This window comes from Nymphalis io, chromosome 15 (assembly GCF_905147045.1).
Source record: "Nymphalis io chromosome 15, ilAglIoxx1.1, whole genome shotgun sequence".
NCBI classification, from domain to species: domain Eukaryota; kingdom Metazoa; phylum Arthropoda; class Insecta; order Lepidoptera; family Nymphalidae; genus Nymphalis; species Nymphalis io.
The window spans coordinates 9,762,051-9,790,023 of NC_065902.1; the positions used below are offsets into that span (position 1 = coordinate 9,762,051).

General features: G+C 32.4%; 1 protein-coding gene and 1 long non-coding RNA gene across 2 annotated transcripts in view; one reads left to right on the forward strand and one right to left on the reverse strand.

Moving 5' to 3' along the window:
* Window positions 1-37: 37 nt before the first annotated feature.
* Window positions 38-27,890, reverse strand: LOC126773879 (uncharacterized). Its single transcript, XR_007669777.1, has 3 exons — window positions 27,752-27,890; window positions 27,553-27,658; window positions 38-103 (listed from the first exon to the last, which is right to left on the reverse strand). It is a non-coding gene; the product is annotated as an uncharacterized LOC126773879 (long non-coding RNA).
* Window positions 1,624-27,973, forward strand: part of LOC126773856 (BMP and activin membrane-bound inhibitor homolog) — a 59,084-nt gene continuing 32,734 nt past the window's right edge. Inside the window, exon 1 of the mRNA XM_050495073.1 lies at window positions 1,624-2,030. Coding sequence (XP_050351030.1) covers window positions 1,925-2,030 — 106 coding nt within the window. The 5' untranslated portion in view covers window positions 1,624-1,924. The remainder of the gene's footprint in view (window positions 2,031-27,973) is intronic.

A 27,973-nucleotide genomic window follows, 5' to 3' on the forward strand; every position in this document is an offset into this window, starting at 1 on the left:
CAAATATAAATAACGATGAAATAATTATATTTTTCCATTTTTGTCCTGGTCACCCTTTTCCTTGTACGGCTATGCATTGGAGTATTGGACGCAGGACGCATTCCTGTAACAAAGGCTTCGTGAGATGGATGCCTTTGTTTTTTCTGTGCTCTCTCCGCGTACGTTCAGCTCCAGTTTGAGTTTCGAATTTCGAATGATATGTTCGATTGTCCAATTTAGCATTTTTATAGCCATTCTTTTCTTTTTCTTTATCCAACCAGTTCTATTTATAACTATAAAATATAGAAATATCAACTTTCATACAACAAACTTTTGTTTTCGCAGACTGTTTTTTTAATATAATGAGTATTATATCCCATGATATTTTTTATTAAAGGAGATATGCGCAGATCGATCTATTAGCCCATATGTTTAAAAGCTAAGGCATCGTCCAATACGTCCTAAATATGTTTTTTCATGGATTTGTTTAGAAATCACGTTATTAAAAAAAATCTGGTTCGAATTGCCAAGTTGTAGTTAGTCAATATTTATTAACATAAAGCGTTTCAAATTCATTTGTTTTCCTTTTTTAACAATAAAAATGTCTACAGTGCGTCTTTACGCATATATCTTATGCTATGTTGGACTTTATTCCGAATTTATACAAAGAACAATTCAGCCATAAATTATTTCTGAACTATTCGTGCAGCGCACTCCGACCTTTTGAGGTGCACGACTTAAACGACGAAAATCCTCATGAGTGTAGCTAATTTATATGTATCTAAATGTATTATAGGTCCATATATAGAAATTCACACAATTCGCTCTCTCTCTTTAAAATATATTGATGAAAATATGTTCTTACTTATTTACTGATATAAAAACTACTTAGAAAAGTTATACAAATTCTTTAAAATATTTATGCGTTTATAATTTAAAAAAAGTAACCGGTGCTTAAACGCGTATTAATAATAAAGAAGCGATGGTGGTCATAGAACTGTTAGACAGTCATTGTATAGAAAGTAGCAACAAAAACAACAGAATGCAAGCCGCGTGGCCGCGCACAAAATGCCTGGCGCTTCACCAATTCTTAATTCCACTCAAAATCCATCAAACAAAATACGACTTTAAGGGATTAAGATAGGGCTCAAAGCAAAAAACATAAGTATTATTACCGTGCATCGTCTAGGATAAATAAAGTGCTGTCAAACGTTCCAAAAGTATCGACTTTTTTTATAATTAAAATTATAAATAGATTGTTTCATATAAATTACGTAACTGCTATATTAAAACATTTACAGAAAGTATTGGAGTTAATTTGCAATACCTTTTTATGAAAAAAAAATTTATTTTTCAAAGATATTTAGTTTATTTAGTATGTATTTTGGTAAATTCAAGCAACGTATCGGTTCAAATTATTATTAGTGATAGTTTTCTCGGTAAATCTTAGGAAAGCTAGGGAATAGGATCTTTGCAATAGATAATTAATTATGTTTTTTTTAGTGTCGATAATCGATATAATGATGTTGATTTAACTAGCTTGCTGTGCAATTCTCTTGCTCGCTCTTCTTCACGCTTGTTTCTTTCACACACGCATGACGCACCCGGCACCCGGCACCCGCCGCATGGCGCACGCCGGCTGCCGCCGGCCATTAGTTGAGTTCTGACCGCGTCCCGGTATGCATGTGACGCTTAATTTACAAACACCATAAACGTGTGTTTACATAAAAATATACGTTCAGTAATTTGGAAAATTAATAAGTACGACGTGTAACAAACAATTTAGTTAGTAAGTGTTATAATATTAAACTGTGTTTATGTTAGAATATTTCAAGTGATATAATTTTGTGATGACTGATGAACAGAAAAAAACTTGTTTGATATTTCGGTAATGGTGATATTTATGCGTTTCTGTTTGTGGCAATAGATTTTAATTGACAAAGCAATGGCCGTAGTTAATTTTAGCGTGTGCTTGGTGCTCATTCTGTACCACCTCTCGTCGGCGCTTAGTGACGAATCTTCCTCGGAATCATCAGATCTCGGATTAACTGGTGAGTGATTTTGTTGACAAATAAACAATACAATTTTTTTAAATGTATAGGCTAGCGCTTGACTGTTATCACACCTGATGGAAAGTGAGATACAGTCTAAGATGACATAAGGTACATAACATAGAAATAACCTTAAGCAATATTATATTAAAGCTTATTGCTCTTATGTCAATTTTTTACGCCGTTTTTCAGTCTTATTATTGGTATAAGTATATTTGTTTAAATATTGAACCAAATGTCATATTTAACCCAATATTATGTATCTGTTATAACTTATCAATTACAAAAAAAATTAAGTACTATTTCTATTCGATTAAGTTTCTTTTGATTTTGCTAGTTAAAATTCAAAACTTTGTATGAAATGATTTCTTCTTTCTTTGTATGATATATCTTTGTAAAGCTTGTAAGCATCCGAAATATCAATTAAATCTTTGATATGAACTTAAGTATTTTTCCGACGGTAGCGGTGAATCTTACTTTTTTTTTTTTACTAATTAGCATACTGTTGTGACAATTGAATTGAATTTATTAGCTATATTGCTTCGAACCGTGACCACCAATAGATATGTAAATATATTTTAAAAAAAAACGTGTTTTTCCACAAACTATATTTTCACACACTTCAACTACCTACCCATCTATTCATGAAAAATCATCCATCAATTTATGAAAAATATATTTTATCTGTGATATACAATGAAGAACAGGTAATACTACTAATACACAATTGATTCCCTATTTCAATGATCTTTTAATCAAATATAATGTAATATAAATTCCTATTTCTATAATATTCTTAATTCAAATATCCAAATTATATACGGCGATGATCAATATTTATTATTTTTATTAATCAAGCAAAGAGTTTTCTATAAAAAGGTATTAATGTCATATTTTATGGTTTAATAAACGTATAAAATACCTTTAAAATAATCAGATGAAATTGTAAACGAGACGTAGTATTTAATTTAAAAAAAAAACATACGCATAAATTACGATAAACTTCAAACCAAGTGTTAAGAAGTTACTAAGGTCACATATTATCACAGGAGGTCAGACAAATCTTGTCTTAACAACCAAATCATCGACATTAATGGCTTTATTTCAAGTATGTTTTTTTTTTCAATATATACAAACTATATCCGTATTTATATTATAAAACTGGTGGACTTATGTAATTAAATACGACCTATCATACATATTTGAATAATTGTTTTTGGTTTAGATAGAACATTTGTTGAGAGAGAAAAAAGTTGCCTTATACCAATATGGCAAACTATGACATAACACAGGCATTTTTAAGGCTAAGCGTAAGGGTAACGCCGCAATGAAAACCATAAAAGGGATAAGACTATTTTGTTTTTACCTAACACCTCCCTCCACAAGCGGACAAAACCGCGGGCGAAAACTAGTATAACAGATAATAAAGCTTATGGCTTTACCCGTAAACGTATGATAATATATGCTTCGTAGTATAAAAAAACTTATTTAATTTGTCGCAAAAAACCAACGGGCTTACTTTTACATATTTTTTAATAGCTTTAACAACGGTTAACGGTTAATAAACGTATTAAACACTGATTTCGTTCTACCTATCATTATTGATTTGACAGACGTAAGAAGTGTGCAGCATATAAGTATGCATGACAGAAGTTCTCGTGCTTCAAACACAATCCGTATAAATATAGGCACCACAGAAAGTAAAACTGACTAAACACTGTTGGGTTAAAGCCTTCTCTCCCTTTTGATGAGATGGTTTGGAGCTCATTCCACCACGCTACTTCAATCCTGATTTGTGGACACACATGTGGCAGAATTCAGTGAAATTAGAAACATTCAGGTTTCCTCATAACCTCGGCTGCAGAAAGTATTGAATGGTATTTATTAATCAAGAAATGAATACTCAACTCCTATAGTTAATTGTTAAAGATATTTTCGATCACGTAATATATCTCAATAAGTATCGTCATGTTTTCGGATATACGGATATATTGATCGTGTGACGTCATCAAACCGATAATGTATCGAAGCGATCTGATAACAGCCAGACTTGGCGCCGTACCTCGTATTTAAGTCAATACACCTTTTCTATTCTTAAACGTATCAAACTATTTTAAACAATAAGCTGCCGTGATTGAGATCATATTCGCATGAACGATGAATACAATTGGTTTAGCCGTATCAGTGAAATTTGCATTCCAATATGTTTATCAGATGAAATTTATTATCTAAGTATTAAGCTGTGAAGATCTATCGCCTCGATCAATTTTCATCGATTTGAAGTAATCTATATTCCATAATAACATAATTGCTTTAGGACGAATCCTTGGTCGTCCTGTGAAAATTGGAATTGATAAGATTAAAATGTCAATGACCTCACCAGTCAGCTGGCAGAATTGTCTATTATAATAAATAATAATAAACATGAATTATAACTTATCTGATAAAGACTTTTATTAAATATCCATATTTTATCAACATAGTGTTAAAAGTTTCAACGAAATAAACCACGAACAATAGGCTGATATGAATAAACCAACTTCTGACCTTTATTATTTTAATAATTGTTCTATTTGCGTTAAAGTATAACATTAACCCGGTGGTAGGGCTTTGTTCAAGCCTGGGTAGGTCATCATCACTCACTACCGCTATATAATATTAATTTGTACTATAATTTCGGTTTGAGTGAGACAGTGTGTGTTATCACAAACATAAGATACACGACATTATCCTTGTGTTAATATTTCTTATTCCATGGCGTTTACATTAACGGGCGTTATTGGACTTACCATTAATTACCTCTTTTTCCTAGTCAGCCTTCGTAAATTAAAAAGAAATTGATATTCCATATTTGTTCTTATTTTAACAGTTTAGAATTAATTTGATATTATTATAAATTATTTATTTAGTAAAAAAAAAACAATTTAACAAATAATTCGTTGATTGAACATAATTGATTTACTTCTTATTTTTCTTACAAAACTGTCTAATTGTATTTAAGCTCATATGTATATATATATATGCATGTATACATACATACATAAAGCAGATCATTTAAAATGCAAAGTTAGAAAACACAAAAATTAAAGAAAGAAGTTATCCTAAATCTCCGAATAATAGCATCGAATAAGACAAATAAAACACAAAATAACATCATCCCGAAAATAATAAACCAAAATAGCAATAAAAGTGTTAATTATAAAGTACATAATTGCTTGTATTTAAAGTTTTAACTAAAGTAACATGTGGGCGACACGCGCGGGAGACAGGCGCCAGTGACGTCATGGGATTCCTCCAATGAATTCCCCATTCCTGCTTCGATCATAAAATGTATTCCCAACTGTAATGTTACCCGCAAACGAGCACCCAAGTCAGTTAGCATAAAATAAATTGTGGGTAAGCTTTTATCAAATGTCGGTCATTGAAAATTGTACTTTATATTTATTTTGTTTAAAGTTACAATTGATTTGAAATAAAATTAAATCTTTGATTTTTATAAATATACTATATCTATGTATATAATAAATATACGCAAGCTGAACTTAACGCAAACATTAGATTGCTTTGTTATTTAACGAAAATGTAGATGTGAATATATAAGTAATATATCTTTTTAAATTATGACACATAATTAAAATATAAACGCGATGTTTGAATTTAACGTTAAAACACACGTAATGTATGAAAATTGTAAAACGGGGATAATAAATCATTTCACGATGAACATTGCGCCCGCGCATGTACGCGTTCACGCAAATTAAGTTGTTCATGATTTATTGGTACGTATCCTCACGGTTTAATATACAATGTTTGGTATTAAAAGATAATAAACGCTCTTTTATTAAATTAAAATTTTACTGTTGGTAGCCCCAATACTCAGTGTTACTACTGCAAATCTATATTTATTATCTATCTCTATGTATGAAAAGAAAGAAACAGTATGTATTCAAGTTATTTAATGCGACAAGCAAGGCTTTTTTTATTTATTTTTTATTTATTTTTTTAACGCTGGAAAAACGCCTTACGCGTTTCCCCCACGAGAACAATGGGGTATGTGGGGCTCGCCGGTGTCCAAGGCGCCGAGTGCGCCCCGAACATCGGAATACCTACTGAAAAACCAGCGGTAACCTTTCCGTCTTAACGAGGAGCGCCACGGGATCGCTTTCTTTAATTTTTTGCATGCTACCTTGGCGCTCTGAAAGCAAGGTTTGCGTTCATTAAACAGTAAAATATTTACTATAGTGCATGCATTTATATTTATATAAGTATGAGAAAAAGTTGCATAACATTATACTTGTCTATTAGCTAGCTTACACGGTTGCAGCTTAAATCCCAGATCGCAAAATGATACGTACTTTAGTTTATTAATCAAGAAATTCCCAATAAAAGACAGGAGTTAAGAAATTGCCAGGGCAATTCCATGAGCTCGAACTGTTTCTTGATTGAGGTGGGGCGCCACCTGATGGTGATAGTGGGAATTGAGAACGCACCTCTATTTAATTTGATAACATCTGCGCATTCGGATAGTCTCCCTTGAGAATTTCTCCCGTATTGGCCGAGATTATCAAGGATTACAAATTTTAAACTATTAAAAAAAAATGGTGTTTTTTTTTATTTTTATGAGTGTAAACTGGTTACTAAAATTTAAATGAAATCGTAAATAACTTTAAATGTAAATAATATAGTGAAATACATGTATAATATATTAGAACAAAAACGTAATTACTATGCAAAAAAATGCAGGAATTTCGTTATATATAATAAATTTAATAATAAAATCGGTATCTTTCAATTTATCTATTAAATAGCCTGTTATATTAGTATATGAAGGAAACATTTTCTCCTAACGAAAATGTTAAATGACACGTAATTCATTACAAAAGCATTATGTATTATATATATGTTTTTTTTTTTTTTTATAGAATAGGAAGGCGGACGAGCATATGGGCCACCTGATGGTAAGTGGTCACCAACGCTCTTAGACATTGGCATTGTAAGAAATGTCAACCATCGCTTACATATCCAATGCGCCACCAACCTTGGGAACTAAGATTTTATGTCCCTTGTGCCTGTAATTACACTGGCTCACTCACCCTTCAAACCGGAACACAACAATATCAAGTATTGCTGTTTTGCGGTAGAATATCTGATGAGTGGGTGGTACCTACCCAGACGAGCTAAAAAACAACAGACGAGTATTAATAAAACATTATTTATACCTTCTATATAAACGTTAACTACACAATTGTTACACGACCTTTTGTATTAAATAATATAAGGGATATTAATATCTGTTTCATTTTGGCTCCATATTTCTGCTTGTTACAACGAAAAAAGGCGAACTTTTCCTTTAACAAAGCCACGTTTGGCAAGTGTGCGATGCTTAGTACTTTCATTGAACTCATTAACATTCATGGAATAGTTTTAAGATGTTTCACTGTGAAGAAGATTCTCAGTAAAACATTCCACCGAAATGCTTTGTTTAGCGTGACGCATGTGATCTAGTTCAGCGATTCGGTATAACAAACTTAAGGCGTGGAAAGTAAGACTGGTCAGGTATATTTCTGTTAAAGTTCATTTTTATTTCACGTCATATATATTTTTATATCGTTCTTTGGCAAACTAACTTTGCCTTTATTGGAAGAAAATATATGATTACAAGCTTACACTTACACACTATATACTTTTATAAGTATAAAATAATAATAATAATAATAATAATAAGACTTATAGGATTTAGACGTATTTTTGACCGATGTTTTAAAATACGAATACAACTATAAAAAACTTAGCCAAATTTAATATCAAATAATTAACTTTTTTTTCATGTATACGGGCGAGCCCCTCGCAATGATGATTAAAGTATAAATCTAATCATTCGATCGCATGATAACGTGTAATAAACTTAGATAAGGGAAAGTGGCTTTCACGCAATACGAATAACTCACGATAACTGTCTCAATTTTTTTATGATATTTCTGCTATATAATTTATTTCCGTAATTATCATTAGCAGCCCGTGAAGGTTTCACTACTGAGCAATAGTCGCTTTTCCTTATCTTACCTAGTCGAAGGATATACATATAAATAATTTCTGATGAAATTCATTAAAAAGTAAAGCTTTTACCTTAGAGTACGAAGCACGTTGGATGCACTTAAAAACCATATTTGTCTATACTTAAATTTGTATCTTATTTAACTTGTTTTAATTTTAATCAACGTATTCTGCCAATTTTGTCATTTCGGCTAAAATTTACTCCATATTAATTGGGTTGATCTCATGGGGTACAACGATCACTTAATTTGCATACCAATCAAAACGTATTCGATTAATATCAATTCAGAAATCTCGATAATGATATCTTAGAGACGGATAAGGATGGACTTAATCTCTATGTGAGAAGTGAAACGAATTCCACGCGAGCTTATTGTAAGTATATAAAACTGTTACCATTGTTAAATATTCCCACGTGTTACTTAAAACGCAAATGAAAGTTGACTCACCCATATTTTATACCAACCTAAAATAGTCATGTACATTTTAAATATAATTTAAAACCCTCTTTGATTCGTCACCCCAAATTTTGGGAACCACAAGCGTAGTCTTAACTCATTGAAGGGGACTCTTAACGGTTGTCTGGCGCCAAATTGTTAGACCTGGCGCCAAAAATCCTGTACAGATTGCTGATTTTAATAAAATTAGCCCCTATTAGCAGTTACATAAAGTCCAATTTTATTTAACTCTATTAGAAAATGGAAGACGAGGGGATAATGAAAAATGGCGGCGTGATGTCGCTGCATTTGTAAAGGGTGGGCAAATTGAAGCATTGAGTCAAACGCAGGTGTCCTGCGTTTGATATATGCTTTAATTATGTGGGCAATTATTGTGTATATCATTGAGATAATTGTATCAATTTCGTATGACTTGGTAAACTAAACGTTAGTTAAATAGTGAGATTATATTATAAAATATTGACAAAGCATTATGATTTAAGACCCACGTTCATTAAGCATTTTGATAAAGAACAATGGCAGAGCGATGAAATATATTTGTACATGTATTTCTCTTTTATTTTTCATTATTAATATCAACGTCATTAACATAATAAATACCGGGTTATACAAACTGGTTTTCAATTTATTTTAAAATAGCATGTAAACGGATACATGAAACTAAAACAAGGGAGTCAGTGTATCGTTGCAGACGACAGTTGCACCTAGCTTCCGGTAATAGCCGGAAAAGCGGCGCCATAGGCGCCTGCGCCGGCAATCTGCGGTCTGCTGGCATTCACGCTTCAACCGCGAAACAGGTCGGACGTAACGCGCCGTTGCGCATACAATTAATAACCGACGCAAAATAATTACTCATGCCATAACGTTTAGAAAACGCTACAATGACTTCATGAGTGGCGTAAAAGCTATTTATTCATGTAATTAAAGTGAAACGTTCACATATTAAGTGATCTGAAATTAAAACATTAACTTTACGCCACATTAACTCCTAAGACACTACACTATTAAATTATTTAATTGCTCTGATCGAGAAACGAATAATATCATTGTGGTATACAATCTACATAAAAATTTCAAACTGTTAATTATCATACAATATTGCAAAATAATTCCCGCATTGTATTCTGATACAATTAGATATATTTATGTATATTCTTGGCAACATTCTTCAATTTCAAATTCCTCACGTACATAGATATATGCAAAGGTTTCCACAGTACATAGGGTTTGCAAATAGAGCATTAATCCAACTCACGCTTCGCAATGCACTTGCAAATAGTCGATATGTATGCGAAGTGCGACTTGGCTTGTCGAAGGTGACTCGATCTTGAGGCGCTATACTGCTGTTAGATACCTACTGCATATCCTCTGTATTATAACAATTAATTGTTTATAAAGATTTGCGATTATATATGAAACATAGCTAAATATAATTGAATACTCTGTACAATGATTCTACAAATATTTTTTATTTGGTTATTTACATCGTGTTATCTGCCCGTCTAGGTACCAGCAACTCATATCAGATAGTCTACCGCTAAACAGCAAGACTTAGTATCGTTGCGTTCCGGTTTAAACGGTGAGCGAATCAAAGTAACTACAGGCATAAGGAACATAACATCTTAATTCCCAAAGTTGGTTGAATTCGCATTGGCGATGTAAAAAACGGTTTATATCATATCGCCAATGTCTATAGGTCAATTTGCCGCGTACATATAACATAAAAAAGGTTAAACTAAAGAGTTTTTAAGAAAATGAAATATTCTAATGAAATAAAGTATTATAAAACTATCAATTCGCTCTGTTTTGCAATTACATTTAAAAAAACTTACAAAGTATGAATGAAATTTTTTTGCTCTGAACATAGAAACGTTGGTTTTTCATGATAGTGTGGGCGACGGTATGAATAAAACGTTTTTACGTTATAAATATGTATTTGCAAACGAGCTTCATAGTCGGGAATATTAAATAAAGACATACATTCATTCATAGAACGAGAAAATATTGAATCGTTTGTGAAATGTGAATAAAAAACCAATGATACTATTGAAGTGATATTGAATCATAAATTATGTATTGAGTTATATTGTTAACTAAGTGAGGAAAAAGAGTATAGAATGCGTAATTATATTTCGAATAATTTATTTTTAAAATAAGAAATTTTTACAAATTATTTATTGATAGTATAAAGGAGCTGTCATTTTATAAATTGAAGCCTTGCTAAAACATTATTAATTGAAATTAAAGTACAATTTTTGCTAAATTACTGTTTCCATTTTACATAGCAACAGATAAAACTATTTAATTTAACTATTTGCTCAGCGATAACTATAGACATCGATTTGAAACACGCTCATTGACAACTTCGTGACTAAAATTAATTAAATTCACGTAATGACATGCTGAAGTTTGAATGTTGATGAGTTAATATCACCAAATATTCGTCTCTGTTAAGCGCGATTTTCGCCTTTGTAAAAAAAAAAAAAAACGTATATCTTCGGTCAAATTTTAATAAACCAATAAACCAAAAATTTATTTAACTGTCTGATACATAGCACCGTGAAATGAATGGTTACGTATTTATTTTTCGTTCTTTTTTAATTCGAATTTCGATACATCAATAAATATTTTGCAGAAGTCGATTTTTAAAACATCTTCAATAAAATAAGTTCAAGAGAGCAGTGACAGAGTATCACGTCAGTTGTCGACAATACAGATCCCTAGTCGATAGCATGGCGTCTAGCTTGACGACTGTTTTTGTTCACATATAGATCTTTCAATGATTTCTTGGAGGGATCGGGTTATGTGGAATTCTTATTTACTAAAACACCTGCAGTGGCCGACACATACATGCCGAGAATCGTTTCGCACCCGATGCTTATCCAGCTCAGTTCTCCGCTCGAGAGAAACAGTGGTCTTTATGTGTTAGTGAGCCATTCTAGGTGGGGCTTTGGGCAAGCCCGTCTGGGTAGGTACCACCCACTCATCAGATATTATGCGCTAAACAGCAATATTTAGTATAGTCGCGTTTCGGTTTAAATGATGAGTGAGCCAGTGTAATTACAGGCTAAGGGACATAACATCTTCGTTCCCAAGGTTGGTGGCGCATTAGCGATGTAAGAGTCTATGGGCGGTGGTGACTACTTATTTTCAGGTAGCCCATTTGCCCGTCTGCCTACCTATAACATTAAAAAAAAATTTAAGTGGACTTGGATGAGACGCTTATCTAATAATGATCTAATATGTATCATTTCTGACACGGAAACATTTACTTCTGTCACGAATGCACACTATAATTTTTTTTAATAATGTTAGTAACATTCAATTGCCGTGGCCATAACACTTATGCAGTCAGCAAGCGCGTCTTGTCTCCTTGGATTGATTGATCGTACGCAACATGGGTGTCATTGATTTTTGAATATCGATTGAGGAATAATCTAGCGAATGTACAACGTTGATACTCATTTTGAATTCGTAATGGATTCTTTCGCCATCATAGGGTCCGGTTATTTAAGGACTCGAGAATTTGCATATTCACTTACAGCGAGGGCTGTCAATATAATTTTTTGTCAATTGAATATATATTATTCTAAGTTTATTTCAGAATTTCGCTTTCACGTATATGCCATATCGATTTAATAACAAGTTCGTACATATAATATACTAGGAAAATATATAAATAATTAATGTCTAGTTTGCTAAAATAATCTCATAAATCGGAGACAAGGGGAAATTAAATTAGTCATATATTAATGTATAATAAAATTAAATGTTTTAAATAACTATAATATATTTATATATTTTATATTGAACTCGAAATTACCCAACTATTAAAATATTATAAGTTGCTATATTGACTCGTTTATATCAATAAAAAGGGATGTTCAGTAGTATAACGGTTCATTTGAGTGTGAAATATCTCGTAAATATTAACTAGAATAAATTAAAGAAATAATTAAAAATTAATCAAATGTTTACGCTACTTACCTAAAGCAGCAAAAAACTATAAACTTATATAAAACGTTTTTGACAACCCTTCTTAGTTCTCACCTACACACGTAGCACACATACAAATATTGAGTAGCAAAGTTGTGATATGAATGCCTATAGCTTTTTTTTAATTAATTTTTATACAAGACAACGAAGCTTCAGCCTGATATGTAAATCGGTCTTATAGATTTTAATTGACTTACATTAAATTAATTAACGATAAATACATATGCCTTAATTTAACAATGTCTCATTGAATTTAATTATACTATATAATATATAAATTATTCTTAAAAATAATAACAAATCATGGTACTCATAGTTGACAAATTGATCAATTAAAACAAAAAAAAAACTCGAACATAAAAGCTGTTTTTTCTATTCAATATAATGCTATCAATTTATGTAGAACCGTTTGCTAGTTCGTATGCTTTATATTTTATTGTAATTTTTAATTGTCACCTTTAAAACACGGACCATTAAATTAACGAGGTAAAATGAATCGTAAACACGTAAACGGTTCGGAACTGTCACGGCTATGGTTAAATCATTGCAGACTTCCTTGATTCATCACCACTTCTGGGTGGTCGGTAATGTTACGATCTCTTGGAATGGTTTACATACATTGATCGAACAATATTTTTTCATTAGTATGTTAACATCACAATGTTATTATGAATCTCTTTATTTCAACGTTTTCATTAAAATTAAGATTCTACGTCTTTTATATTATGAAAAAAAAAAAATTACACGCATTTAATAGTCGTAAGACGAAATAATTTTGACCTTTAATTTGTGGGTTTGATATTTAAGTATCATTAAGTATAGAATAAAAATAAAAACTATTTTTAAATTTGGAACGAAATGAATTTGTTAATTGAAAATATTTATTGCAGAATTCCTTAATCCATCAAGCAAAATAACGATCTAATAAAATTTTAAAAATGATACGTGTTATAATAAAATCTTTAGATATCAAATACAGATAATATTTCAAATGTCTTAATTTGATTCAATTCGATTCGCATCGAATGTTTCATAAAAATATTATATTCAAATATAAATTTTAAAAACCTTCCAATAGAATCAACAGATTTTGATAATAAATAAAGATGTTTAAGTGAAACAATAAATCACCAATAAATTATGATGTAAGCACCAATTATTGTAGATAGATATGTTCGAAATTTAAAATCAACGCGGATATTATCGATACCTAAGCTAAATTGTTTGAATTAAAATTCCTGCGCACATCACGCGTACGTCTCTGAATAAAATAATAAACTGCAATATGCTATCGGTAAAATCCAGAATTTATGAATATTTAAGATCACACACACAAAGCGATTGTTTTTTGTTAGAAGAAAGTCCACGACTTATTTAGCCATATACAAAGTTGCAAGTAAATCATTTTATTTCAAATCAATAAAAAATGTTTTTATATTCCGCGCACCCGGTGGTCCACTCGAAGCATGAGATAGTTATAAAACTTGCTTCAATCTTGTGAAATAATTACACCGATTTTGTTACATGTTTGTGTTTGCGTCAATAAATCTGAATGTTTGATATGGAGTCGTGGTATTTACCGATTAATTCAATTTCCGTAGACAGATTGAAGAGATATCTCGGACAAACGTTAACACATTTTTCCCGCTCCGTAACGCTGTCGAGGCCACTTGGGCCAACTTGGAAGAGAAATCCAATCCAGGGCCAATTGGAAAAGAAATCCTCTTTAGATAATTATTTTGTGATATATTTTTAATAGCTAGGCAGACTGGCGAATGGGTCATTATATATCATATATGGGCTTTACTCGCGTTTGGAGGCAGGTTGTAGGTATAAAAAAGTAGCCTACGTCCTTCTTTGGAGTTCAAGCTTACTCCGTACAAAATTTCATTAAAATTAGTTCAGTGATTAAGACGTGAAAGCGTAACAGAAAGACATGTTTTCTTTCATATTTATAATATTAGTATAGATTCAGTAACAGCCTGTTAATGACCCACTGCTGGGATAAGGCCTCCTCTCCCTTTTTGGGGAGAAGGTTTGGAGCTTATTCCACCACGCTGCTCCAATGCGGGTTGGTAGAAAACACATGTGGCAGAATTTCAATGAAATTAGACACATGCAGGTTTCCTCACGATGTTTTCCTTCACCGTCAAGAACGAGATGAATTATAAACACAAATTAAGAACATGAAAATTCAGTGGTGCTTGCCCGGGTTTGAACCCACGATCATCGGATAAGATTCACGCGTTCTAACCACTGGGCCCTCTCGGCTATATTTAGTATAGATTAATGTTACGATATTCGCAAAGTGGCTGGCAGCGGGTTGAAATTGAGAGCTGAGGATCGAGCTCAGCGGCTTGCTATTGGAGAGGCCTATGTCCAGCAGTGGACGACGAAAGGCTGATGTATGTACGTAGTTAATGTTCCGATACATATATTAAATATATTTACAATTGATCAAAAACTATTGAGAAAAGAATACAGTACGAAATAAATATCATCATCTGCAATTTCAGTCGTAAAAATATCTATTAGCATATTTATTTATCTGAACTTCAAATCTCATTTTGTAATAGTTATTTTGGCGTTCTCTCCTTAACGTCGAACACATTACATGGAAGTTCAAAATAACCTTGCCTTTGAATCGTTTCGAGAAACTCGACATATTTCACACGTCCAAAGAAAACAGCGTTTTAGTGTGAAAATGTTTCATAATATTCTAATATATGAAGATTAATGAATTGAATTATTATTGTTGCTGTGTAGTTTAGTATTTTAATTATTGAATGTAATTAACCAGTGGGAACCGGCAAGAATCAGTTATTATTATATAGAAAATGTTGACCATTTTATGAGTGACCATTCAACAGTACTCGTAAGATACCTACTTGAATAATATATATAATGTTTATGTCCAGTTACTTTATTCAAACAATTCGTTTTACGTATGGATAGTAGAATGGTCTACGAAGATAATTCTGAAACTAATATTAGCTAATTACGTATATATATAGTTAACATCAATTAGACAATTTTAATCTTCTGTACAATATATTTACAACATTCCGTGCTGTTGTTCGTATATGCTGTTGACTGTTGAGTTACTTCGTCTAAAGCCAAATCCTAGATGTAGAATCAAGTCATGTCTATCATATAAATGCATTGTCATCACAATTGAACCAACACGTCAATTTCAACTTAGTAGGATTACAGAAAGTGATCTTGCAAGATTTGATCTAAACTAAGACATTGCAAGTTAAATAAAGCTCGTAATAAAATGCTATGTCAATCTTAATTATGTTAAATTTGTATCAATACATTGAAATAATATCAGCGCGCTTTACAAAGGTGGTGTGGGCGCGTGTAATTTCGTTCAATTTCTGGTTTGTCTACATTTAACTTTCCTGTCTATTTCACACCTACATCACTTTATTAATAAACTCGTAATCGATGTAAGATAATTGGAATTTCTGTAGCTATGGTGTTAAAACATTATTTAATTGCTGTAATAATATTTAAGAGTATATTTTTATTGACGCTAAATAACATTTTTGTCATAAAACATCTGAGAAAACAAAATATTTGCTGCGTTGTTAATGTGTGTGTTTGTGTGAGGCGTGTGAAAAATCTAAATCAACAGCTTGCCATAAATGTTTATCATACTTTTCTTCTTAATTTTAATTTTCTAGTATATTTTGTAGTTATAATTCTTGCCAGTTTTTAGTTAAATTTTTCGTGTATATCTGTGGCAATTGAGATAATATCTTTGAAATGATAAATAATTCCTTTCATATAATCATATAATAATAATTTATATATAAAGAAATAAACAGTTATATGTCAATTTATATAGAAATCAATCTTGTTTAAAAATGTCTCATATTAAATTTGACATTTTCGTAAGACTACTTTTTCTTTTTATTTAAAGCAAAAGTGTACTGACAGATTTATTAAAAATTTGCTTTAAAAATCTATAAAATGGTTGAAGGTTATTTAAAAAAAAAACCAAAAATCCAATACATAATTATGGTAGATGATTTAATGTAGTATATAATGTCTCATATTAACATAGACGTCTTGCCTTATATAGAGTAATACGATCTTGTGTACTGACAATATATTACTTATAGATAAGTTATAATCTTGTATTGAAAATCGGTATGACAGCTACCTGATTATTAACTTGAATCTCATCAAGTTCTCTTTAAATAGTACTTTATATTTTATAATAACGTTTGAAGATAAACGAAAAATTACAAAATTTTGTTGGTATGCCTATAAATGTTATTTAGCGGGTGGTTCGTTACACAATGCCGTCTTATTCTTTTCTATGTAAAATCAATGATGAAAGAAAGAGAAGAGAAAAACATTGTTTAACTAAACACTTGTTAAACATCAAGGCAATTTTAAAAACAGTAGCGTTTGCTCGAATTCGAAACCGCTATCTTAGTTTTAAATCCACGTCGTCTATCCACTGGGCTTTTCGAAACCTATATGCTGTATGTAAAATTCTATATATTTTATCATATATCACTTATTTTCATTAATAATGAATGCGATAGTTTTTTGTTAAACTTGCTAATTAATACAATAAAGCAATTCATTTCTTACTTTTATAATAGTATGTTTATTAAAACGGCAACTGCGCTGGCAACCCTAATAAACGAAAAATTGACATATACTCTATTTGGTAAAACGTTAATTAATATTGATTCGCACAAATTGCACACAGAATTAACATTCGTGACTGATACGTTCGAATTTACCAAATATAGTAAATGCATGTATATAAATAATTATTATTAACTTAACTAACACGAAGGCCTTCATATAAATCGTTCATACATATTAGATATTTAACCTAGTAACAGAAAACGTAACGTTAATCGTAAGCTATTGAACGCTAGTAATCGTTATGTTGCACATTAAACGATAATCGGTTTAAAACCGTACCTACCATTATGCTAAATTATCATCAGTCTCATCAGTTTATTAAAATTGACTCTCCAGCAAGTAGCGAGTAACGTTTAACAAAACGTTACTTAAATTGGCGATCTTTTGTAATATAGCGTACATGTATATATGTATTTTGTATTCCAAATAACTGCTATATGTAGTAACATAATTATCCTTATTTGTAAATAAAACTATACGAAAGATTTCTTGAAACGATTTCTTGAATAGTTCCTTTCACAATATTAGCAGCAAAGCTTACGTACACAAATAGGACGGCGCCAATGTGTTTGTTTATCTATCTGTTATAATGCAGGAGCTGTAGGTAAATGCAACTTGTTCGCGGGGGCGAGGCGCCGATATCGAGGCTTGCTATCAAACCGCTGAACTTAGTAATAGTTGAATTTAATGTGTCAATTTTGTTAACAAACAAGAACATATTCAAATATAATGTTCTCGAATGTTCCGAAACAGATGAAGAAAAAAGTTCCGACAACAATTTGTAAGGATGTTTACAATACGAGCATATAGATCAACTGCCTCGTTGGTCTAGTGGCTTGATATAAGGCCGCAGACCCTGAAGTTTTCGGTTTAATTCCCAGGTCGGGCCAATAAAAAGTTATTGGGTTTTTCTGTCAGAAAATTATCAGCAGCAGCCCGGAGTCTGGAAGTTGGAAGTGTGTACACTCCTACTCCTGGTCCTGCGCCTGATGATTATGAGAGTTAGGGAATAGAGAGTGGACCTGTGTTTGCACACACACTTGTGCACTGTAATATCTTTTGCGTAGTTGGCTAATCTCTCTTGAGATTGGCCGCGGTGGCCGAAATCGGTTTGAAGGACATGATTATTATTATTATACATCAATAATGAATCACACAATCACAATTAGTAGAATAAAGTACTACAATATATTACCATCTAGAACTAAGATTTAAAACGCAAATAGAATTTAAGAGGCGCTGACGCAAATGTAAACTAAAATTCATGGACTTCTATTGCGCCGACGCAAATATATGCAGACGACACTACGGCCAACAATTCCAAATACGATGCAAAACATGGCACTGGACGCCTTGCTGTGTAATACAATGATAGAAAATGAAGTAATAATGGCATTACATTTGTTGAATGACTCTTTGAACGTGAATGTCGAATAAATCTTGATTACTGTCAAAGTAGAAGATTTAGAGATAATCTTTGACACTAAACTGTGTCTAGACACATCGTTTCTTATCCCTTTATACTGTTCAATACTGCCAATCAACTAGTCCATAAATAAGTAACAGTCTTACACTCAATAGACAGCCATTGGTTTAACCTGGTTCTTGAAATATAACACAAACTTCTGGTCTTTACCAATATTTGTTATGAAAGGAGATTGAACTCGTCCGTTAGTGTAGAAATCGGATTTAGTGTAGTAGTAACCGCTGCGACCACAGTTCATTTAGTGGTCACGTTCACGTTGAATTTTATTTCATTGAAACAATTCTTTTGTAAATATTTTCAATTGATAAATAAGCAATGCATGTATATATAGCGCATTATCAGCCGGCGCATGGTTATTTGTTTTATCGATAATGTTTTATGCATACTTATAATTGCTTTCGCATGTTTTTACTTCAGCTTCATTACCTATTCCTACTTTTTTCTTTCCAATTGAATGCGGCTAGTATTTATGGCTATTATCATAAAGATGATTATGAGTTGCACGCCATGATGTGCGTCGGCGCCTTGTTCGTTAACATCCAGTATGCAAATGTTACCAGTTTGTTTGGAATGGGGATGGTACGAATATTCGCATTCGAATGGCATCGATGATTCGCTACATCGCATTGCATTCGAACTTTCAAAATGAGATATTTTAGGGATATTATTTTACCGTTGTCATCGTCTATTTATATAATAAATGTGTTGATAAAGATTTTTAATGTAAATAAGTATATAGCATACTGTTAGTAATTATGATAAAATTTAATACCCCACCAGATGTCCACACACTTGAAATCGGTTGCGTGCGAATAGTCATTAAAATTATCGGTTACCACCGTCTGTGTTAGAGATTACAGTTTAATATGATTTTGTTGTTTATGAGATAAATTTCCATATTAAATCGACGCTTAATGAAGTCTTCTATTAAAGAAAATTTTTAAGTAAATGAAGCTTGAAAAGCACTTAAAAAAAGTTATAGCTTATTTAGATGATTAAACCTGTTGTTGTCACGCCTTTGACCTAAAATCATTTATTTATTTATTCTTTATTGCACACAATTTACAAACATATAATAACAAGTAGTACATATAGTATGCAAAGGCGGCCTTATCACTTACAGTGATCTCTTCCATGCAACCTCTGTAAAGAGAAATATTTGTTTTTTTTTTTAGCCAGGATCATTAATCGGCATAGTGTAAAATCATGTTGAATCTTTTAACTTTTGTTATTGCGTACTAGGTATTAAATATACCCTGTATGTCTTAAATTAGAAATTGTTTTTTTTTCGGCTTTAGTTAAAAATCTGGCTTTTAATTTATACATAAAGGTATAAAAACCCTTACTGATTAATAAATATTACAGATTTATTAAAGTTGCACATATATTATTATTTTATGAAATTTGTTTCTTTGATTTAATAATGTTTGATAATAAAAGTTCATTAAGATTTATAAAACAATCAAGTCTAACATAAAATCTTATAGCAGGGTAATAAATTCCATCAAAAAGGTCAAAAGCCAGCTGCCTGGCGTACCATCTGATTGCACCTTAGGCTCAACAATACTGAATGCTTTACTACGGGCTATAATTACTGGAATACCGGTTACCTTCCATTCCTCTAAACTCGACTGAAAACCGGAAGTACGCTGGATGCTATTATATTCAACTCGCTGCATAATAGATTGCCTAACCAAATAATCCATTACTCGTCAAACAAACATCAGCATTCCGAAATTGATGTTTATAAATATTCTATATTTGCATATGAATTTTTCAATCAGCAAAAAGCAATTATATCTTTATTTTATACAATAAAGCAATTGTGTAGTATATTTCACATATATAAAAACGAACCGCACATTTTGAAACTGCGCCAAAAACATTAAATGCTTTCAGCTCCTAAATGAGATCACAGCGTGACTACTCTTCAGCGGTATCTCGAAATTTAAATTCAAAAAGAATAACGGAAGTAGCGAGAGAACATCGGTGTCCTAATGTGGAGGATGTGATTCAGCATAAGTGAACTTAAAACTGACTCAGAATAATGTTATCTGACTTTTATAGCTTGCACACGCTCCTCATCTGCACCAGAATTTTAATGTGTTATTTTATTTTATCAATAACAGCGGATGTTGGACTATCGATAGCGGTGTCTGCGTTTCGTTTCGGCTTATTTTCACTTTCACGATATGTCCTCATAAAGTATGTAACAATTTCACGCGTTGTTTTCGTATTTGACTTCGCTGCGAATTTATTACGCCTGTATCGACCGCAACAAAGCAAAATGAGATTAGTCATCGCTATTTATTATTTTAATATGTCTCACAAAAGAATAATTACGATAGCCGCAGACCTCGAGTTGCAAATGGGAGTTAATTGTTGGCAATAAACTCTGCCAAGTGTCATCGAGCCTAATGTGATTTGGCGATAAACAATCACCTTACAGAGAAACTCAATTAAGAAAAGGTTCCGTTATCAAAACTGTGGAGGCAGTTCGAGGGCAAAAAGGACAAAAAGGACAGAGAGACAATCTCGCTTTATATTCTTATCGTATCCAGTCATTTGTCGGCGACATTCCGGGAATAGCGTCGGCGGATGGCCTAATTGACTTAGTCGCCCACATTATATCATACTACCATTAACGGTCGACGCCTCTAGGAGCCCCTTTTGTTCTCGACGAGTCCCGACAGGTACTCTCTACCTGTATTATCAACAAAGGCAGTTTTTTTTTCTAAAACACTTTTGCAGATAAAAATTTTACCTGGCCCTGTTTATTGCTTTGTATCTTTTTAAAATAATGTTTCAAGTATCGAGGGAGTTAATGCATTCGCTATTAGTATGTCACAGAAAAGAGATTAACAACCAGAGTGCGTTCACTTTGCTTAAAGTTTTTAGTACCCTTTTATCAATTTTATATGTGTAAACATTTTAATGGAACTAAAATGACTTTTTTTTTCAATTGAATTATTTATTTTATTGGATTAATAAGTTGACATATATGTTTCATGGTTGCTGGCTAAACTTGCGTTTGTAGCCGTCAGAAGTCAGCGGGAATCGCTAGTGAAATGTTTAAAGCCAAATATTAAAACAAACATTCTCTTGAAAACATATAATATTTATAGGATGTTTCCGTCGATATGAAATATTACGAAATAGATAATTTAAAACGTACCTTAGCTATGATTCATAGACAACCTGTCAACGGCACTTTTAATGCCACTCCATCATACACTGTCGCTTGACATTTCTCAAACACTCATTATTCTTAATGGCTTTCGAGTGCTTGCCTAAGAATGTATAGAGGATTTCTTAAACATTTAATATTCTAAATGTTTATCAACACCGCTTTATCCTTTTCAAGTTATAAGAATAATATTGAAGACAATCTTTCACCAAGAGCCTTGGCTTTTAGTGTTATCGTTGAATTACTCTTTCCTTTTTCAGCGATGTTTATTTTAAATATACCTGCTTCCTACTTATCTCGGCGTGGTTCTTTATGCTTTACGCTCCTGCCATATATTTAAATTACGAGTATCTCTAAAAGCTACGGTCTCGATGCTCTTGAGTTGAGACAAATGTCTACGTTTTTACGATCTAAAATTACCTTTTCAGAGCTCTTATAGATTTCCGTTACCTAATGTGGATTTCCGGCGACCTCTGAATCGATCCAGACAGTTAATAAATCACTAAGCAGCGAACGCCGATATGGTTAAAAGCTTCGACGGTCGTTCTTAAGCAGGGACCGGCTAAGTTGAAGTTCGTGTCAGCTGATAACGTTTCGTAGTTTTTTTGACACCGGGACAACATCCACAGATAGTGGGCTTCGAGATAATAAAACTCGGCGCCCAGTTTCGGGTACAGTGAGATTTGGGGTGTGGGCAATGTTTAGATAACTTGCCTTCTGTCACTTATTTGCTTCTAACACGCCTCGTAGGTTCAAAACGTTGGCGTACTTATTTACATTCATAGTTTGTTCTTGGAAGCGACAGTGCTGATTATTTTCGGTTACATAAAGCTTTATGCTCCAAATAACAGATTTCATATTCAAGTATGGTCGGCTGGATAACATCTGTTATCGAATCGGTATTTATGTTTTTCGTCTTTCAACCGCACCTGTTGCGGGTTTAAATGTAAACTGTATAATTCATTACAAAATCGATGGCTAAGTTTTAACAATTTTCTCATACAATTGAATTTTGTTTTAATCTGTGAATGTTTGTTTTGTTAATAGACGTAGGCGTGTTTTAAGTGTCTTTTGTCCATGTTAGAGTATTATTTATTCATCGATAGACGAGTGGATTGCCTACATGTTTCGGTCTCTGTACATCTTTGTTCTCACACATTGAACTCGCTTCGTATTTTAATGCTTTTCTTCCGTGCTATCGCCTCAGGTCGTATTTAAATTGAATTTACGTACTAGCGCCAGCATCTGTCCGATCTAAGATATTTATCACCTAGCTTGCTGCATGTATCGTGTCAAAACGAACGGGATCGTTACGTTGCAGATAAATTTTTACGTGTCACCTCTCGCTTGCACGTATGCAAAATGATAGAGACAATGCGATTATCGATTGCGATATAGACTCTATTACTCGAAGCTAGAGTATATTTCTGTTTGTTATGAATAGGACGGCATTTTCAAGTATCGTAATGACTCGCTACGGTCGCATGAGCGCATTCAGAATCCACTTCTCTTAGGGAAGGTTGTATGTGCTGATTATGATCTTAAATATTAATCCTTAAATGGTTAACTTAAAGTACATAATTGCTTGAACAATTTGTTAGGTTTCTAGTAAGGAGTGCACACGAAGCTTATCCTTGCCGCCGCCGCTGGCGCCGGCGCCGCACTTAGAGCGCTATTTTTTCCCTGCGGCAAACCACGCTGAGCTCATAATTTATTCATTAAATTCGTAATTTATTCTTCATTCAGACAGCGTAATTTTCTAGTTCGCAGCCATTATAGTTCTTGTATTTGTAATGTCAGCAGTTGGAACAGGCGGGGTCCGTCTTGCGTCTATTTAGGTCATAGCCATTCAAATATATAAATTGTCTTATATTTTATTCTACGGTTAAATTTACTAATTACTTTAGACCTAACACCTACAATTTATTATAAATATCATGAAATAAGAACGCATAATATTAATTAATTAAAACTTCGGTTTATGTCAAATGAAAACCTACACTCGAATATATATCGTTAATCATTTAATTATTTCATTTTTAATCGTAATAATTAAGTAATTAATACTGCGAACACGCCTAGAATTAATAAAAAATAAACAGTAAATAAAAGCGCTTCATACTACACTCCGTAAACACAGACGGCCATTAGTTGGAAGTCCTCGACCTACCATTCGCCCTTGTGACCTAAATAAGACTAACCTATTGTTTTCAATACAGAAATACTTTCCCATAATCTCGTGTTGTTTACTGACTAGAAATAAATTCTGGGTCACTGCCAATCCTAGGCGCTAGACTTAGAAAATAACGTCGAAGTCTTTAAATCTTAAAAGCCATATTAAACGGCACTTGATGATTTGAAATACAATTTAGAGACTTAGAACCGTTTCATAATTTTTCGTCTCAATGTTTAGACTCATGTTCATGCGTTTTGAAAAAAATACTAAATGACATTATTTCATACGATTTTTTTACGCAACAATATTTTTTTTTTATAATATATGAAGGCGGACGAGAATATGTGCCACCTGATAATCGGTGGTCACCACAGCCTATAGACATTAGCATTGTAAGAAATGTTAACCATCGCCTACATCGCCAATGCGCCACGAACCTTGGGAACTAAGATGTTATGTCCCTTGTGCCTGTAACTATGAACAATGTAGGTATAACAAAGGATGTTTCGAACGACCAAAGTCAGTTAAAAATCCATCATTCACAAGTGTTAGTAATATTCATAGCTTAATAATAATTTTGCTGTGATGAAAACAAGTAGAATTACATAATATTTTGCTTAAGATTATTAAAAAAAATCCATATTTGTCGTTATTTTTAAACTCTCTGGGATACCGCTTTGAAGTGGATTTTAGAACAACGTTACCATGAGGGCTCCTTGAAAACCATTTTACAAAGAACCCAAACGTTTACTTATTATATTATAAATGTTTATAGAAAACGGAATGTTGAGTGGATCTTGTTAACTGGTCGTAAAATCCGTAAGCAGATCGTGGCGACAGATGGAAACGTAAACTGAAAAACTGTGGTACCGTTGGTAAAAAAATGTGTATAATATAATATTTTATTTAAACTATTTAATTAAATATCCTTGTATTTTTTTGCTTTATTTACTGTATTCCTTTTTAGTATAAAACATACTCAAAAGACTCTAGTTAAATAAAATCGCTTACGTGAACAAAATGTAAAAGTAATTTGTACTAGTAAAGCGCTTTAAATAAAGAAAATATTGAAAAAAATGCTACGTATAACATAGAATATATGAAACTTATAAGATTAAATTTAATTTAAAGCATGGCAGCAATATGACTGAACAGTAAGAAAGGTTAGCAGAAGCTCAGTCCAGTATTGTATAATCGCTGCAATATGAAACATTTCACACACAGTATCGCGTTTTGTTCGGTTTTATAAGCACTGATAAAAATAGTAGCTGATATTGTTTCTTCAATTAGCAACTCGACTACGCAACTGATTCGTTTCGACATGCAAGATAAAGAAAATAATTATTTTAGTCTTAATTATTTAAATAATCCATTATTAATTTCGAACAAAAAAAATTACAAGTATATTATTCTGACCGTACGTCACACGCTTTATTTATATTACAGGACGGCTTGTAAATCGAAACATTGTTTACTGTTCGTAAAATAAACAACCGGACGACGCTACTGGACTTGTAATAACGTGACTATTTTTAAACCAATCAAAACAAACATACAATTTCATATATATTTGTCATAACTGGGATCGAACTTGACACTTGCGAAAGATGGCATAAACATATGCGTAAAATTGCACCAGTTGGCCGTCAAATGTATTCAAAGTCATATTTATATATGTGGGCGATGATAAGATCAATGCTACTATGAAATATATTAATAGTCTATTTGTATTACTATTGCATTATAATTAATATAACTCGTTCTTTGCAGGTGAGTTCTTGGCTCCTGTGATTTGGCAAGTAAAATACGTATTTATCATTTCAAACATTGGAGGATTTCATGACACAGGCATGTAAGTACAAAATATGACGTCTTAAAAAACTGTCACGTAATATATATTTCAAATAAAAAAATGGCTTAATAGCCGAAATATAAAAAAAAACAAGATAATGTTAATGTTCTAAATTCTTATGTACAAACAATTCAATTATGTATTTATTTTTGTCTAATAAGCGATCGCATGTCACCTTGCTCTAAAGGCATTAAGTTTATTTAACGGGTTCATCAGCGTGAAATTATCTAGATGCAGTAGCTTCAAATCCCATCAAAAACATAAATGTGAAATGAGAGCCAAGTTCAATATTATGATATATGCCTGGTTGTTGATTTCAACGACAAAAGAAGTGAGATCTAAATGGGTGCCAAGTCCAATGGTCAGTCCTGACATTTATTTATAACAAGATAAAATATCTTATAACAACTTAAAATATCATTTCTTCTTTATAACTTAGGATAATATATTAAAGCCTAAGGGTCTGACTTGGTTAAATGAAAACACTATTGTACCACAAAAAAAGAGAAACCTTATCAAATATAATGTAATCAGTATCAGAATGAAGAGTTGTCAGTAAAGATTAAAAAGTAAAGACGCTAAGCTGCAAACTGTCTGTCTTTACCTTTTTACTATTTAAAAACTAATATTGTGGTTTCTTAATTTATTTCATAAAACTTGAAAATTTAAAATAAAGTTATAAAAAGCGCCCCATTGGCAGTACAAGTTTTCAAAAAACCGCAATTTACATAACTTGTCTCAAGATAGTGTTGCCAAATGTTACTATTTAATGCAGATGAATTTTAAGCAGCAAAAAGGCCTTGCCAGATGTGCCCAGTTTAAATGACACAGTCAACGTTTCGTAGATATTTAAGAGAATATCGAAAGGAACTTACCAATTTATTATTATAAATAACTAAATTAAAATACATTTTATTCAATAGCTCTGTTACAAGATTAAATTTAATGCAAAGCCATCGGTTCGGAATGTTGATTGTACCGAGAGGAACCGACAAGAACAATATAAATAATTTATTAATAATGTAGATGCATTATAATCAACACAAAATAGCACTTAAAACAAATTATGTACGACAACAGTATGCAATGAATATGTATGAAAACGATATGACAATAGATTTCATGGTATAATTAAATGAACAATACGATGCAGTAGCGGTCAAATGTTTTCAGAATGTTCGACGCGAACTTCAAACAATACGCGAAATTGATGATATAAATCTTTTATTAGCATAACAATTAACAATCGGCTTTTTTCCAAAGCACTTGTGTAAAGGACATGCATTGTTTGCGAACAGCGGCGCCAGCGCACTCGGCGCCCGCGCCAGTCGCATCCGCTAGTGACGTACTGTTATATCGACTTTCATACAGACTAACCAATTAATAAATATGATAATATGACATTATACATCTAGTTAAATACAACGATTGCCTCATTATCTATTTAATGTATCTGTCATATTTATGTATCACTTAATAATGTTTACTAGATAAAATTAACGCGGCATTTGTAGGAAGCCAAAGCAATGTCGCCACATAAATTAGATTTAGCAACTAGGAAAATTGCAATAGATAAGTAGATAGGCGCCTCTTAGATTTTGATCGGCGTAGGTAGGGATTAGCCACTTATCGATATTACCCTCGCAGTTGAGCCTCGCGTGTCGACCCCATTCCTCTTTCACGGGCGCCAGTCTCGATGAACGATTAGCTCTGCGTGCGCATCACTATTGTCTCTCTTTAAAAGCCTGAAGCGTTAATTGTTCCCGCTAATGAATCAACATTTTTATTTTTGTGCGAACTCAAGACTTGGAAAGTAAATGTTTAATTGAATCACTTACTTTATTCTAGATTTACCGAAACAAAGAGCACGATGAAGTCTAGAAAATAATGCCTTTAGATTGTTTCGTTTAACTTTCGAAGCGCAAGTGAATTCTTAATTGCTATTTCTTCGCCTCGAGATCGTAATTAACTCGTTAAAGAATGGCCTGTGAATGAGCACACTGTTTTTCATCCATCAGTGTTTATTATGAGCTTTTGCGCACTGGCGTCGCATTAATCAT